A 15,077-nucleotide genomic window follows, 5' to 3' on the forward strand; every position below is an offset into this window, starting at 1 on the left:
TTTCGTTGAACACCTACACTCTGTCCGCCAGAGAAAGCAGGATCTCCCCAGTGGCCACACATTTTAATTCCACATCCCATTCCCATTCTGACATGTCTATCCACGGTCTCCTCTGCTGTAAAGATGAAGCCACACTCAGGCTGGAGGAACAACACCTTATATTCCGTCTGGGTAGCCTCCAACCTGATGGCATGAACATTGACTTCTCAAACTTCCGCTAATGCCCCACCTCCCCCCCCCGTACCCCATCCGTTATTTATTTATATAAAAACATAGAAACGTAGAAAATAGGTGCAGGAGTAGGCCATTCGGCCCTTCGAGCCTGCACCGCCATTTATTATGATCATGGCTGATCATCCAACTCAGAACCCCGCCCCAGCCTTCCCTCCATACCCCCGATCCCCGTAGCCACAAGGGCCATATCTAACTCCCTCTTAAATATAGCCAATGAACTGGCCTCAACTGTTTCCTGTGGCAGAGAATTCCACAGATTCACCACTCTCTGTGTGAAGAAGTTTTTCCTAATCTCAGTCCTAAAAGGCTTCCCCTTTATCCTCAAACTGTGACCCCTCGTTCTGGACTTCCCCAACATCAGGAACAATCTTCCTGCATCTAGCCTGTCCAATCCCTTTAGGATTTTATACGTTTCAATCAGATCCCCCCTCAATCTTCTAAATTCCAACGAGTACAAGCCCAGTTCATCCAGTCTTTCTTCATATGAAAGTCCTGCCATCCCAGGAATCAATCTGGTGAACCTTCTTTGTACTCCCTCTATGGCAAGGATGTCTTTCCTCAGATTAGGGGACCAAAACTGCACACAATACTCCAGGTGTGGTCTCACCAAGGCCTTGTACAACTGCAGTAGTACTTCCCTGCTCCTGTACATACATTCTTTTTCTCTCTCCTTTTTCTCCCTCTGTCCCTCTGACTATACCCCTTGCCCATCCTCTGGGAATCCCCCCCTTTCTTTCTCCCTGGGCCTCCTGTCCCATGACCCTCTCGTATCCCTTTTGCCAATCACCTGTCCAGCTCTTGGCTCCATCCCTCCCCCTCCTGTCTTCTCCTATCATTTCGGATCTCCCCCTCCCCCTCCCACTTTCAAATCTCTTACTAACTCTTCCTTCAGTTAGTCCTGACGAAGGGTCTCGGCCTGAAACGCCGACTGTACCTCTTCCTAGAGATGCTGCCTGGCCTGCTGCGTTCACCAGCAACTTTGATGTGTGTTGCTTCACAGTATACGTATATCGAATAGATTAAAAATCGTGAAAAACGAATTATATATATTTAAAAAGTGAGGTAGTGTTCACGGGTTCAATGTCCAATTATGAATTAGATGGCAGAGGGGAAGAAGCTGTTCCTGAATCACTGAGTGTGTGCCTTCAGGCTTCTGTATCTCCTACCTGATGGTAACAGTGAGAAAGGACATGCCCTGGGTGCTGGGGGTCCTTAATAATGGATACTGCCTTTCTGAGACACTGCTCCGTAAAGATGTCCTGGGTATTTTGTAGGTTAGTATCCAAGATGGAGCTGACTAGATTTACAACCCTCTGCAGCTTCTTTCGGTCCTGTACAGTAGCCCCCCCCCCCACCCCCATACCAGACAGTGATGCAGCCTGTCAGAATGCTCTCCACGGTACATCTACAGAATTTTTGAGTGTATTTGTTGACATGCCAAATCTCTTCAAACTCTTAATAAAGTATAGTCGCTGTCTTGCCTTCGTTATAGCCGCATCGATATGTTGGAACCAGGTTCGGTCCTCAGCGATCAGCGACGGTGCTGCGGCACTTCAACCAGTGACCGAGGGAACCGCTCGCAACAGTTCACCTTAAAAGTTTACATATCACGTGAAGCAGGATGAGGACGATTTTCAAACGGCCAGAGTGCTTGAGTCCGATCGAAAGCTGAGCTACACAGGTCAAAAACCAAAGCTGGCCAATTTGATAAAACAGTCTGAGTGTCCGCACTTCCCCCTTAACTCTCGAACCAAACGGTCGACTGTTCATTCATCTCCATAGACGCTGTCTGACCTATTGAGTTCCTCCACCGTGTGTTGCTTTTGTTGTTTTGTATTTTTTTCTCATAAAAATGTGGAAAATTTGTTTGCTTTCCTGTGAATGCTGTTGGAAGTAAACTTTTCATTTCACCTTGTACGGACATGTACTTGTGCCCATGACAATAAACTTTGACGTTAACAGTCCAGTAACATAAGACGACAATCCCAAGGGTGCTGAACGCTGGGAGTCCAGACAACAGCACGCTGCGAGAGGCAGCAGCGCAGAATTAAGGCCCCTTGCGCTTGCTGCTATGACCGCCACACTGGATGCGACAGTGGTTACCCCAGCGATCCAGAGCAGAGAGCAGATCGGGGTGGTGGGTGAAATAAGACATGGGGCAGAATTAGGCCATTTGACTCACCGAGCCTGCTCCGCCACATCATCGTGGGGGAACCATTTCTCCTCTCGGACCCAATCTACTGCCTTCTCCCCATATTCCTTCATGCCCTGACCAATCAAGAATCTATCAACCTCTGTCTTAAATATACATACATATTTGGCCTCCACAGCAGCTTGTGACAAATAATTCCATAGATTCACCATTCTCTTGCTAAAGAAATACCTCCTCATCTCCGTTCTAAATGGTGTTCCTCTATTCTGAAGCTGTGTCCTCTGGTCCTAGACTCTCCCACCATAGAAAACATCCCCTGCATATCCACTCTATCAAGGCCTTTTGCCACTCAATAGGTCACCCCTCATTCTTCTGAATTCCAGCGAATACAGGTCTAGAGCCATCAAATGGTCTTCATATGATAAGTTTTTCAATTCTGGGAACATTTTCTTGAACCTCCTTTGAACCCTCTCAGTACATCCTTTCTAGGAGAAGGGGCCAAAACGGCTCACAATACTCCAGCTGAGGCCTTACTAGTGCTTTATAAAGTCTCAACACTTGATCCATGGCTTCCTCCACGGTCCTGATGAGGCCACACTAAAGTTGGAGGAACAACACCTTATATTTCATTTTGGTAGCCTCCAACCTGATAGCATAAACACTGATTTCTCAAATTTCTAGATATGCCCCTCTACCCCCTTTTCCCTCTCTCACCTTATCTCCCTGGCCTCCCATTGCCTCCCTCTGGTGCTTCTCCCCCCTTTTCTTTCTTCTGTCTCTTTCACCAATCAACTTCCCAGCTCTTTACTTCATCTCTCCTGCTTCAGGTTTCGCCTGTCACCTTGTCTTTTTCTCTCCCCACCCCCACCTTTTGAATCTACTTCTCGCTTTTCTCTTCAGTCCCGCGGAAGGGTTTCAGCCTGAAACGTTAACTGTACTCTTTTCCTAGATGCTGCCTGGCCTGCTGAGTTCCTCCAGCATTTTGTGTGTGTTGCTCGGATATCCAGCATCTGCAGATTTTCTCGTTTGTAACTCTCACCAGGGTCTTTTTACCCTTGCAGTTCCTCAATTCTGTCCACAATGATTCAACACCTTCCAACTCTATTTTACCTGTTTCTTATAATTTGATTTCACATTTTAATAACAGAGCAATTGTGCCCCTTCTGCCTTCCTGTCTGTCCTGTCATTGCAATGTATATCCTTGGACATTAGGCTCCCAGCTATAATCTTCTTTCAGTGATGCCTTCAATATCACACACGCCAATCTGTAACTGTGCTACAAGTTCATCTACCTAATTCCGTATACCGCACGCATTCAAATATATCACCTTCAGTCCTGTATTCACCCTTCTTGATTTTGTCCACTTTTTACATTGCAACTCATCCTGTTGACTGCAATTTTGCCCTATTATCAGCCCCACCTTGCTAGGAGTCTCACTATACATCGCCTTTGTGTGTAAACCAACTACCTCCCCTTCAGCACTGAAGAAATACACTGGTGTTGCCAAGTACTTCAATTCCTGATCCTCCTGCCATCTTTGGCACAATCAGGACCTAGGCCACAATCATTCGCGGCCTCGCAGTACAGGTGGGGGAGGGAAGGAGCAATGAGCCTCAGTTTCAATACAAGGAAGTGGTATATTGAGGTTTGGACTGGGGTTAGTGACGTTAGTGCTGTTCGGTTACAGGCAGGGAATGGAGGATATGTCTTGTCACCAATGGTGACAGTTACATGATTATAAGGGGAGTGGGATTCTGGCTACATGGATTCAAGGTCATGGGGGGGGGAATTGAGATTCTGGCTGTGTGGATTCAGGGTCATGGGGAGTGGGATTCTGGCTATGTGGTTTCAGGGTCTCTAGGGGAGTGGAATTCGGATTGGTGAATCCAGGGTTATTGGATGAGTGGTACCAAGATTGGATTTGGATTTTGAGGTGAGCCTGAATACTATAGAGAGCTGTGTCACTTTGGAATGTGTGATCAGGGGAAATGATTGGAGGTGTCTGGTTCTGACGCCAGACGTCTGTTGGGATGGGTGATTATCCTAACTCTAGCTGTTTGGGGGTTGGGTTTAAGAGTTGACACAGAGGAAATAGAGCAGTTGTGCCATAGAGTCACAGAGAGAACAGTAATCTGCCCTTTGGCCCATCAGGTTCATGCCATCATCAACCCAGGGTTGAGGGCTGTCGACCAGGGTGCAGGGAAAGTACAGCTGAAGAGAAGTGAAGCTGTGACCTGAGTGTTGCTGAGGTATCGTCACTCCTGTAAACGTAGGAATTATGCACAGCAAGATCTCACAGTCATTTCATCACTGATGACCAGAGAACTGGTCCTCTGATGTTCAGGTGAAAATTCAGTTCCTGAACTTGTAGAATGTGATCACTCTTGTCAACGCAGGGCAGCCTTGCTTTGGCACTGCATCTCCCTACTTACCACACTTTATGCAAGCATTAGCCTAATGTTCAAACTAAACCCATAAATCGTCACTCAGATAGACTGGATCATGTCTCCCTTGTTTATAAACAAAGCTGAAGTAAATAGAGCAACATTTAAACATTGATGCCAAGTAGTTTATTCAACCTTGTATTGCTTGTACATTCACCCAGATCACATGCAACAGAGAAGATAAATATCAGCAGTGGTCAGTTATCAAAGACAATAGCAGAGAGTTCTGACAAACTCTCGACAGAGGCTGTGCTGGTGATCCTGGATTTAAATTTACCACCGGGCAATACAGAAAAAAACTTTGTTATTGTCCTTTTCTAAGCAATTTTGATTAGCTAACAGAGTACCCTACAAACCCCTGTTCTCAGTTACCATCAGATCCGATAAAACAAAAAGACCAATTTTCTTGGGAAAAGTAATAACTATTCATGAGTTAACAAAAATTTAACATAAACCATGTGAACTAAATGTTTCTAAATTTCAGTATCCTGTTTGGGTTGTACAACTAAATATGGAAGCTTCCAGGAAGTTGAATACAATCTGCACCATACAGCAACTAAAATTACATTAAAAATCAAACCAAAACTGTAATTAATTTACTAACTATACAAATGGTACTGCTTTAATTGTTGTAACATGGGCATTTGTCAGGATTGCCCGGTCTAGGTACGGGGAGGGACAGCAGAAAGAAGCAGAGCGCGCACCCCCTGCCTGGATTCAGTAATTCGGCTTTGTAATCATCAACTGCTACATTCATCCAATAATAGCTACAGAGCAGGAGAAAGGAAAAGTGAGACAATCCTGTTACACGGGGTGCAATTTCTCTGTTAATGGAAGGAGTTAGAAAATGAATATTTTTATGTCGATTCATCAAAAGAAAGGCTTCCTGATAATAGCTGAACTTGACAACTGTTGAACAAGTGTTTGACTGGACTTCACCCAGAAACTTTAGGAGCCCTTACTGGATCCCAGATCCTCCACTTCACTGCCACATATCTCTTGCATCCCCATTCTCATGGAACTTGTGCAGGTGGTCAGAATACCTGAAAAAAATAACCAGAACAGATGACTAGCACCTGACAAAATCTAAGATAATATTAACTGGCATCTGTTCAGTGAACTGGGTTATTTTTATTTGTCATCATGCCAGAATCAGCAACATAATAAATAAAATGCACTGAAGGAAGTTTACAGAACATCTAATTGCTTACATTTATTTAAAATGGGCTTTAATTATTCAGTTTTAACCAACACTAGAAAAAGACATCGCCTATAAAATTTTCTTCCAATGAAACTTGCGGCAAATGGACAGACTGCAAGTGGAACAGTGTGAATAACGCTGGTATTCCTGAGGAAGGACCTTCTCACAACAGGAAAGAAACAAAGGTCCATGAGATAGCCTACTGTGGTGCTAGGTTAATGAGGAGAGAAAAAGTAAACTGGACCATATTTGAGCCTACAAGAATGAGAGGTGATTTCACTGAAACATCTTAAACTCTTATGCCGGCTAATGAGGAAGATGCAAACAGGGAGGGTAACAAGATCCAGGGGAACTCAGAACTGTTCAGGAGAAATTTATTCAACCTATGGTATTTTCTGCTCAAGAAGGCTCTATTACTGACTATATTCAAGACAGAGTTATAGAGCATGACACCACAGAAACAGGTATTCGGCCCATCAGTCTATGCTGAAATGTTATTCTGCCTAACCCCACCGACTTGCACTTGAAATATAGACCTCCATACTCCTTCCGTCCATGTACTTATTGACAACTCTCTTAAATATTGCCATCAAACCCGCACCCAGTACTTCTGCTGGCAGCTCATTCCACACTTGCCCAACCTCTGAGTGTAGATGTTCCCCTTCAAAATGTAACCTTTCACCCTTAACCTATGACCTCTAGATCTAGTCTCACCCAACCCTAGTGGAAAAAGCCAGCTTGCAATCACTCTGTTTACGCCCTTCATAATTTTGTATACCTCTATCAAATCTTCCCTCATTCTTCTACACTCCAGGGAATAAAGTCTGAACCCGTTCAACATTCCTGTATAAGTCAGGACCTCAAGTCCAGGCAACATCCTTGTAAATTTTCTCTATACTCTTTCAATCTTATTAATATTTTTCCTATAGGCTGATGACCAGAGCTGCACTTGATACTCCAAATTTGAACTCATCACCATCTTAAACAACTTCGAGCACAACATCCCAACTCCTGTACTTAACACTTCGACTTATGGAGGCCAATATGCCAAAAGCTTTCTTTATGACTCTATCTACCTGTAACACCACTTTTAATGAATAATGGATATATATTCCTATATTCTTCTGTTCGACCACACTCCTCAGTGGCTTACAGTTCACTGTATAAGTCCTATCCTGGTTTGTCCTCCCAAAGTGCAACACCTTACAGTTGTCTACATTAAATTCTACCTGCCATTTTTCAGTTCATTTTTCCAACCTTTTGCTTTTAATATATCAATAGAAACCCTTGAGATTCTCCTTCAGCTTGTCTGCCAGAGAAACCTCATGTCTTCTTTCAGCCCTTCCATTTCTTCTATTCCTCAAGCACCTCATTCTTTCCTTGCTGCCCATATCTCTTTTTAACCGGGGCCTCAAAATCCCTCAAAAATCAAGTTTCTCTAAACCTGTTAGCCTTGCCTTTTATTCTGAAAGGAACACACCAACTCATCATTCTCAATATTTCACCTTTGAAGGCCTCCCACTTACTAAACATCTGTTTGCCAGAAAACAACCTATCCCAATCCATACTTGCCAGATCCTTCCTGATGCCAACAAAATTGGCCATTGTCCAGTTTAGAATCTCAACCCAAGGATCAAAACTATCCTTTCTCCATAAATTTCTTGAAACTAATGGTATTATGATCACTAGATCCAAAGTGTTCCCCTATACACATTTTTGTCATCTGCCGTCTCATTCCCTAACAGGAGATCCAGTATTGCATTCTCTCGATTTGGACTTCTATATATTGATTAAGGAAACTTTCCTGAACATATTTGACAAACTTTACCCCATCCAGTCCTTTTACAGTATAGATGTTCCAGTTCAGGTGCAGATTCTGTACAGGCCCCACCTTCCCTGGATGACAGTTTAAAATCTGAAGCCCTCCCTCCTGCATCATCTCCTTAGCCATGTGTTAAACTGTATTATCTTCCTATTTCTGGCCTCATGGACATGTGGCATTGGTACCAACCCTGAAGATCCCGTCCTTTAGCACCTAACATCTAGAATTCATTTTGCAGGACTTTGTCACCCTTCCTGCCTATGTCATCTGTACCAAAGTGGACCACGATCTCTGGCTCTTCACCCTCTGTCACAAACACGGATTCGGCAGTGCCATAGATAATCGCGCTCGTGAATATGCATGTCAGCTAATTATTGTGATGGTATTTAACTCCATTCTTTTCACTGTACTGCTTGTCGAAACTTGAGCAAAGCACCACAATGTTTCACTGTTTGCTTGCATTCGGCCTTGCCTGAGAAATTGGACTTTCTAGTCGACTGACTCTGAAGACAAGCAGTATTCATTTTATATTTAGTTATTCCTTTCAGCTGCAATGATGGCTCTGTTTTCCACTTGAGAGTTTTAGTTAACAGCCCTGTTTGGCCTAGCGGTTATTGTTTTCATTTCCCTCTAAATCTGTTCACATTAAAGTCTGTGAACTATCGACCTGCTTCAGTGTTTCTCGCTCTCGTGACAGCAAGTCTCAATCACACAAAAATGGACCCAGCAGAGAGACAGTAATTGACCTTGGCCCTGAGATTCATTAGTCAGATAGGGGGCAAGCTACAGGCAAAGGAATTTGCGGGTGACACCACGATCAAAGGTGTAATTGATAGCGAGGAAGGCAATCATGGCTTGTGGAGGGATCTGGATCAGCTGGAAAAGTGAGCTGAAAATGTTATAGAAGTAATGAGACAGATAAATCTCGTGCCAACAAGCCCAGTCTCATCTGGAGGAACAAGTATCATCCCTAGCCGCAATGGTTGACCAGCTCACCGCAGACAATTGGACTCGGTTGTCTGTGATTTCTGCTCTCATGGCCGCCATCCATGAGCTCACTGTGGACAGCCAGCACCAGTTGACAGCCATTAATGTTCTCGCCAACGCCATTCAGCAGCCTCTGGCTGCCTCAGTCCCGCTCCCAGCATCTCGCAGGTCCTCCTTTTGTGCTGCCAATCTCTGCTACTAATGCTCCCATTCCTGAACCTGGATCAGAACTGACTCCCACTTTCAGACCCCCACAGACTCCTGCATCCATACAGGAACCGAGTATTCCATCACCAGGCAGATATTCTGGTGATCCTGATGGTTGCAGGAATTTTATTACCCAATGCGAGCTGACATTCCAAGATCAGTCCAGTCGTTTTGGACCTCCACTCAGCCTGTTCATGCTTTATGGACCTAAGATACCCCACAGCCCAGTCGTTCCGACATTTCATGGCAGAGTTAAGGAGGGTTTTTGACCTTCCAGTAGGGGGTCAGGAAGCTGCCCTCCAACTCTTGGATCTGCGCCAAGGCAGAGGAATGGTGAGAGCCTATGCAGTCAAACTCCGCACATTTGCAGTAGAGACAGGTTGAAATGAGAGATCGCTCATCACTGTCTTCCAGCGTGGACTCAACGCAGAGGTCCTGCATGAGATCATTGTCTGGGAGAGCAGGATAGTAGTCTGGATGACCTGATTAATCTGGCTATTTGAGTTGACAACTGGGTAACTGAGTGGTGCAGGAAAAGAATGTTTCAAGCTTCGTACCTCTCGACCTCTCTCCCTCCCTCACCACCCAGCACTGAGTCCACAGAGGAGCCGATGCAAGTAGGGCACAGGCGCCTGTCTCAGGAGGAACAAGTGTGGCGCAGGAGAACAGGTTCCTCTATTGTGGTGATCCCGGACACTTCCGGGTGGCATGTCCCAAGTTTCCAGTAAAAGAGGATACCCATCAACAGGGAGGGAAGTCCTGACGGGTCAGTTCTCTCTTCATTCAGCTTCCCCTAATTGTGTAATGCTCACAGATTCCTTGTTGAGCAGGTCTCAGACCCATGAACTTAAGGCGCCCATCAACTTCGTTGCAGCTGGGAATCTCATGGACATCTCTCTAGCTCAAAGATGGGGAGTTTCAACGCAAGAACTAAGAGAAAAGATCAACGTCAAGGTGGTGGATGGACGACCTCTGGGCACCTTTCCACCCAACCCCTCCAACTCGTGCTCAAAGGCAACCATCATGAAGAACTGTCTTTCTATCTGGTTGATTCAGCTGAACTGCCACTGGTACCCCGGTTACCCTGACATATTCCACAGATCGCTTGGTCTCTGAAAGCACTCCAACAGTGAGGACCAGCATGCCTGCCTGTCTGGGACCAGTTCAAGCTCCATTCCATGAATCCCCTCCTGTGTCAGCTAAGGAGGTGGACCTGTCTGCGATTCCAGCTGAACATGTTGATTGCCTTGAGGTCTTCAGAGAAAAGAAGGCCACCAGCCTGAGGCCACACCAGCCATACGACTGTGCCATAGACCTCCCACCTGGCACTAGTCCTCTTTTCCCTCTCTCATCCTGAAATGGTGGTCATGGAGGAACACATCAAGGAAGTATTGCCCATCGGTTTTATCCGTCCATCAATCTCGCCAGTGGGAGCAGGCTTCATTTTTGTGAGTTAGAAAGACGGCAAGCTCTGTCCCTGCATCGATTATCATCCTCTGAACAACATCACTGCGAAGAATCATTATCCTCTTTCCCTGCTGGTGTCTGTATTTCAGCATCTCCAGGAAGGAACTATATTTTCCAAAACTGATCCGTGCAACGCTTACAATCTGGTTCACATAAGAGAAAGAGATGAGTGGAAAACAGCTCTCAACAGCTCTAATGGCCACTATGAGTACCCGGTGATGCCTTTTGGTCTGGCCATCGCTCCCACTGTATTCCAGGCTTTGTTTAACGATGTGTTCAAGGACATGTTGAGCCAGTCTGCGTTTGTGTACGTTTGTATTTAGATGACATCCTTATCTATTCCCGCTCTCATCAGGAACCCATCCAGTATGTCTGGAGACTTCTCAGATGGCTTTTTGAAAATAATCTGTACACCAAGCCCGAAGAATGTGAGTTCCATAAAGACCAGATGTCATTTCTGGGCTACATCCCTACCCCATCCAGTGTTCAGATGGGCTCTAGTAAAGTTCAGGCAGATATACAATGGCCTAAACAGGTATGGTGCTTCATGGAGTCTGCGAACTTCTGTTGCCGGCTCTGTCGCAGTTCCTATAAGTGCACTCACCAAGAGTACCTCTGCAGGATTCTACTGGACAGAATGTGCCAACCAAGCATTTTCGGAGTTAAAGCGACGTTTCACCACTGCCCCGCTGCTGCAACATCCAGACCCGACACAGCCATTCATTGACGAGGTGGATGCATCCGATGTTGACATTGGAGCTGTTCTCTCTCAGTGCTCGTCTGTGGATAGCTGGCTGCACCTTTGTGCCTTTTCTCCCCGTTGCTTGACTCCGGCCAAGAGGAATTATGATTTTGAGAACTGGGAACTTCTGGCTGTCAAGGAGGCCCTGGAGGAATGACAGTACTAGCTGGAGGGGGCACAGCAGCTATTCTTGGTCTGGACAGATGACAAAAACCTCTCCAACGTTTAGGATGAAAAGAGACTCAACTCTCGTCAAGCCCGGTAGGCTCTCTTCTTCACATGCTTCAATTCCATCCTCACCCAGCAGCAAGAATACAAAGGCCGATGCTCTCTCTTGGCAGCTTGACGGATCTGAGGACAATGCCGAACCAGGGCCCATTCTTCCTCGCTCGTGTATCGCTGCTCCAGTGATCTGGGGAATAGAGGCAGAGGTGAGGGCCGCCCGGCAGTCAGAGCCAGGCCCAGGTGGGGAACCACCCAACCGGCTGTTTGTCCCTGCTGCAGTGCGTTCCAAAGTGTTGGAATGGGGTCACTCCTCCTGTCTGGCTGGACATCCGGGAATTCAACGGACCCAGGATTTTATAAAGATGCAAAGAGACTCAACTCTCGTGGCCATCTATGTCCCAGGATGTATCTACTTGTCACACCTGCGCTCGGAACATGACATCATGCCAGCCTGTGCCCCACCGCCCCTGGTCCCACCTCTCAGTAGATTTCATCACTGGGCTGCACCTGTCTAATGGAAACATCACCACTTTGGTCATTGTGGATTGATTTTCCAAGGCTGCCCACTTCATTGCTCTCCCCAAACTCCTATCAGCTTGTGAGACTGCCACACTCATGGTTCAACATGTGTTTAGGCTCTACGGCTTTCCACAAGACATAGTGTCTGATCGTGGACCACAGTTCACTTCCCACTTCTGGAAAGCTTTCTGCTGTCCTGTATGAGCCATGGCCAGCCTCTCGTCTGCTTTCCAGCCCATCCAATGGCCATACTGAGGGAGTGAACCAGAAATTGGAGACAACCCTGCACTGTCTTGCCCCTTCCAATCCCACGTCATGGAGTTCCCAATTGGTTTGGCCAGAGATCACCCACAATAACCTCCAGTCATCCTCCACCGGTATGTCTCCCTTTGAATGCCAGAAGGGATTCCAGCCACCGCTCTTTCCTGACCAGGAGACTGACGTAGGAGTTCCCGCTGCTGAACAGTTAATCCAGCGCTACAAGCGCACCTGGAGACGAGCCAGGGCTTCTCTGCTGCACACCCAGAAACAACATGCCTGGCAGGCTGATTGCTTCCAACAGGTAAGGCCATTCAAGCCAGCAGAAGAGGTCTGGTTCTTCTCCTGGGAAGGCATCAAGGGATCATTTCCTGAAGAGCTGCAAATTGGCACCGTGCTATGTGGGACTGTTTGTAGAGGAAAAGACTGTCAACAAGGTGTTGTAGGGATTGCTTCCACCAGCATCACTGAAGATCCACCCAGTATTTCATGTTTCCCAGCTCAAGCCAGTTACTACCTCTCCCCTGGCCCCAGTCACCCCACCTCCCCCTCCTCTCCACTTGGTAGGCGGTTCCCTTCTCTATACGGTGCAGTGCCTCCTGGCATCTCGCCACATATGCGGTAGGGCCCAGGACCTTTTGGACTGGGAATGGTATGGTCCAGAAGAAGGTACTTGGATCGCAGCGAAGGACATCTTGGACAGGTTGCTCATCTGGCACTCCCAGCGGACACAGGTCTGAGGCACTTCAGGGGCTGTGCCTAGGGAGGGGAGCCCTGTCACAACCACGGATTGGGCAGTGCAGCAGATACAGCAATTGCGTTCGTGAATATGCACGCGTCAGCTTATTATTTCACTGTGATAATATTACACTCCATTCTTGTCATCGTAGTGCTTATCAAGACTTGAGCAAAGCATAGCAACGTTTCGCTACCTGCTTGCATTCAGCCTTGCCTAAGAAATTGGACTGTCAAATCAACTGACTCTGAAGACTAGCAATATTCATTTTATATTTAGTTATTCCTTTCAGGAGCAGTGTTGGCTTCGTTTTCCATTTGAGAGTTTCAGTTAACGGCCCTGTTTAGCCTAGTGTTTATTGTTTTCTTCTCCCTCTAACTCTGTTCACATTAAAGTCCATGAACTATTGGCCCACCCCAGTGTCTCTCGCTTTGCACTTTGGCCATATCTGAATGTAGTGACATCCTCCCCTTCAAAAATGCTTTGGACGTGATCCAAGATGTCCCTGACCCTGACACCTGCAAGGGAAAATCGTATTCTTATCTGCAGAACCTCCTGTTTGTTCCCTTAACCAACAAATTTTCTATCACTACTGCTCGCCTCTTCTCCACCCTTCCCCTCTCAGTCAAACAGCCAGACTCAGTGCCAGAGACCTGACAGCTGTGGCTTTCATCTACTATGTCTGCCTCTAACAGTATCCAAAAAATACGGGGTGACACAGTAGTGTAGTAGTTAGCAAAGCACTTTACAGTACCAGTGACCCGGGTTCAATTCCCACCACTGTCTGTAAAGAGTCTGAATGTTCTCTTCTACTTCCTTTGGATGCTCCAGTGTCCTCCCACAGTCTTAAGACATACCGGTTGGTTGGTTAACTGGTCAGTGTAAACTGTCCTGTGATCAGGCAAGGATTAAATCAGGGGCTTGCTGGGTGGTGTGGCTCGAAGGGCCAATTCTCTGCTGTAGCCCAATAAATAAATAAGATCGAGATCAACAACACCCTGGTGAAGCTACTGACCCAGCTGGAAACCACTGCGCCAGAATTGCTTCTTAAAGTCCGGACCGCACCTGGACCCGACCAACGAAGCCCACCACGTTCCCAGAGACCCGCGGTCTGCTACCGTGCTGGAGCGCTTGGCAACACGGCCCATTCCGAGCAGCACCTCTCCGGAGCAGACAACCACACAGAAGTGACGTCGGAGACCTCAAAGTGCCCCAGACGCTTCCCCGGAGTGACCACCATAAAGCCCCGTTGGTGGCCATCCACAGCTGCCGGAAGTGAGGCCTCTGTCGCCGACCTCGGAAATCGAGCCCGAGGTTCGGCTGGAGTGGAGGCCTCCGCAACCGTGACTCGGCTTAAGGACTTGTTTCAGCCAGGGGCCCAGCCCTCTGGAATTAAGTGTCAGCTTCGGGGCCCGACCCAATCGACAGCCTGGGCCCCCGGCAGCTGGAAGTGGCAGTGGAGCCTCCCTCGTTACTCGGCCTGACCCGAAGTGTTCAACAACGATGCCCACCGATTGATCCCCGCGGGATGCGTCCACCAACCTCAAACAGCTGCCAACGACACACTGAATCGATGGAAACCTGGAAAGATGCACTATTTACCAAGGAAGCGTGGCAAAAGAGCTGGGCAGATTGAAGCTGAGGGGCTTCAGGGTCCCTGTGCCCACCATCCTACTAGCTAATGTGCAAGCCACAGAGAACAAGGTGGATGATCTTAAAGGGAGACTCACCTACTGCAGGGAGATGCAGAACTGCTGTGTATTCTGTTTCACTGAGACCTGGCTCTCCCCTGCCACCCCCGACTGTGCCATCCGACCGGAGGGATTTTCGATCCATCAGATGGACTGCACGGCGTCTTCAGGCAAGACGAGGGGAGGTGGTGTCTGCCTACTGATCAACACTGCGTGGTGCTCGGACACAGTGGCACTGACAAGCTCCTGCAGCCCGGACCTGGAACACCTGTCGGTGAAGTGTCGTCCCTACTATCTGCCACGGGAATTCACCTCGGTCATCCTGACAGAGGTCTACATTCCGCCCCCCCCCGCCGCCCCCCACCCCGGGCGGACGTGGAGTATGCTCTGA

General features: G+C 47.3%; 1 protein-coding gene across 1 annotated transcript in view; it reads right to left on the reverse strand.

Moving 5' to 3' along the window:
* Nucleotides 1–4,925: 4,925 nt before the first annotated feature.
* Nucleotides 4,926–15,077, reverse strand: part of LOC134336925 (protein CASP-like) — a 621,546-nt gene continuing 611,394 nt past the window's right edge. Inside the window, exon 23 of the mRNA XM_063031576.1 lies at nucleotides 4,926–5,874. Coding sequence (XP_062887646.1) covers nucleotides 5,814–5,874 — 61 coding nt within the window. The 3' untranslated portion in view covers nucleotides 4,926–5,813. The remainder of the gene's footprint in view (nucleotides 5,875–15,077) is intronic.

This window comes from Mobula hypostoma, chromosome 23 (assembly GCF_963921235.1).
Source record: "Mobula hypostoma chromosome 23, sMobHyp1.1, whole genome shotgun sequence".
Lineage (NCBI taxonomy): Eukaryota > Metazoa > Chordata > Chondrichthyes > Myliobatiformes > Myliobatidae > Mobula > Mobula hypostoma.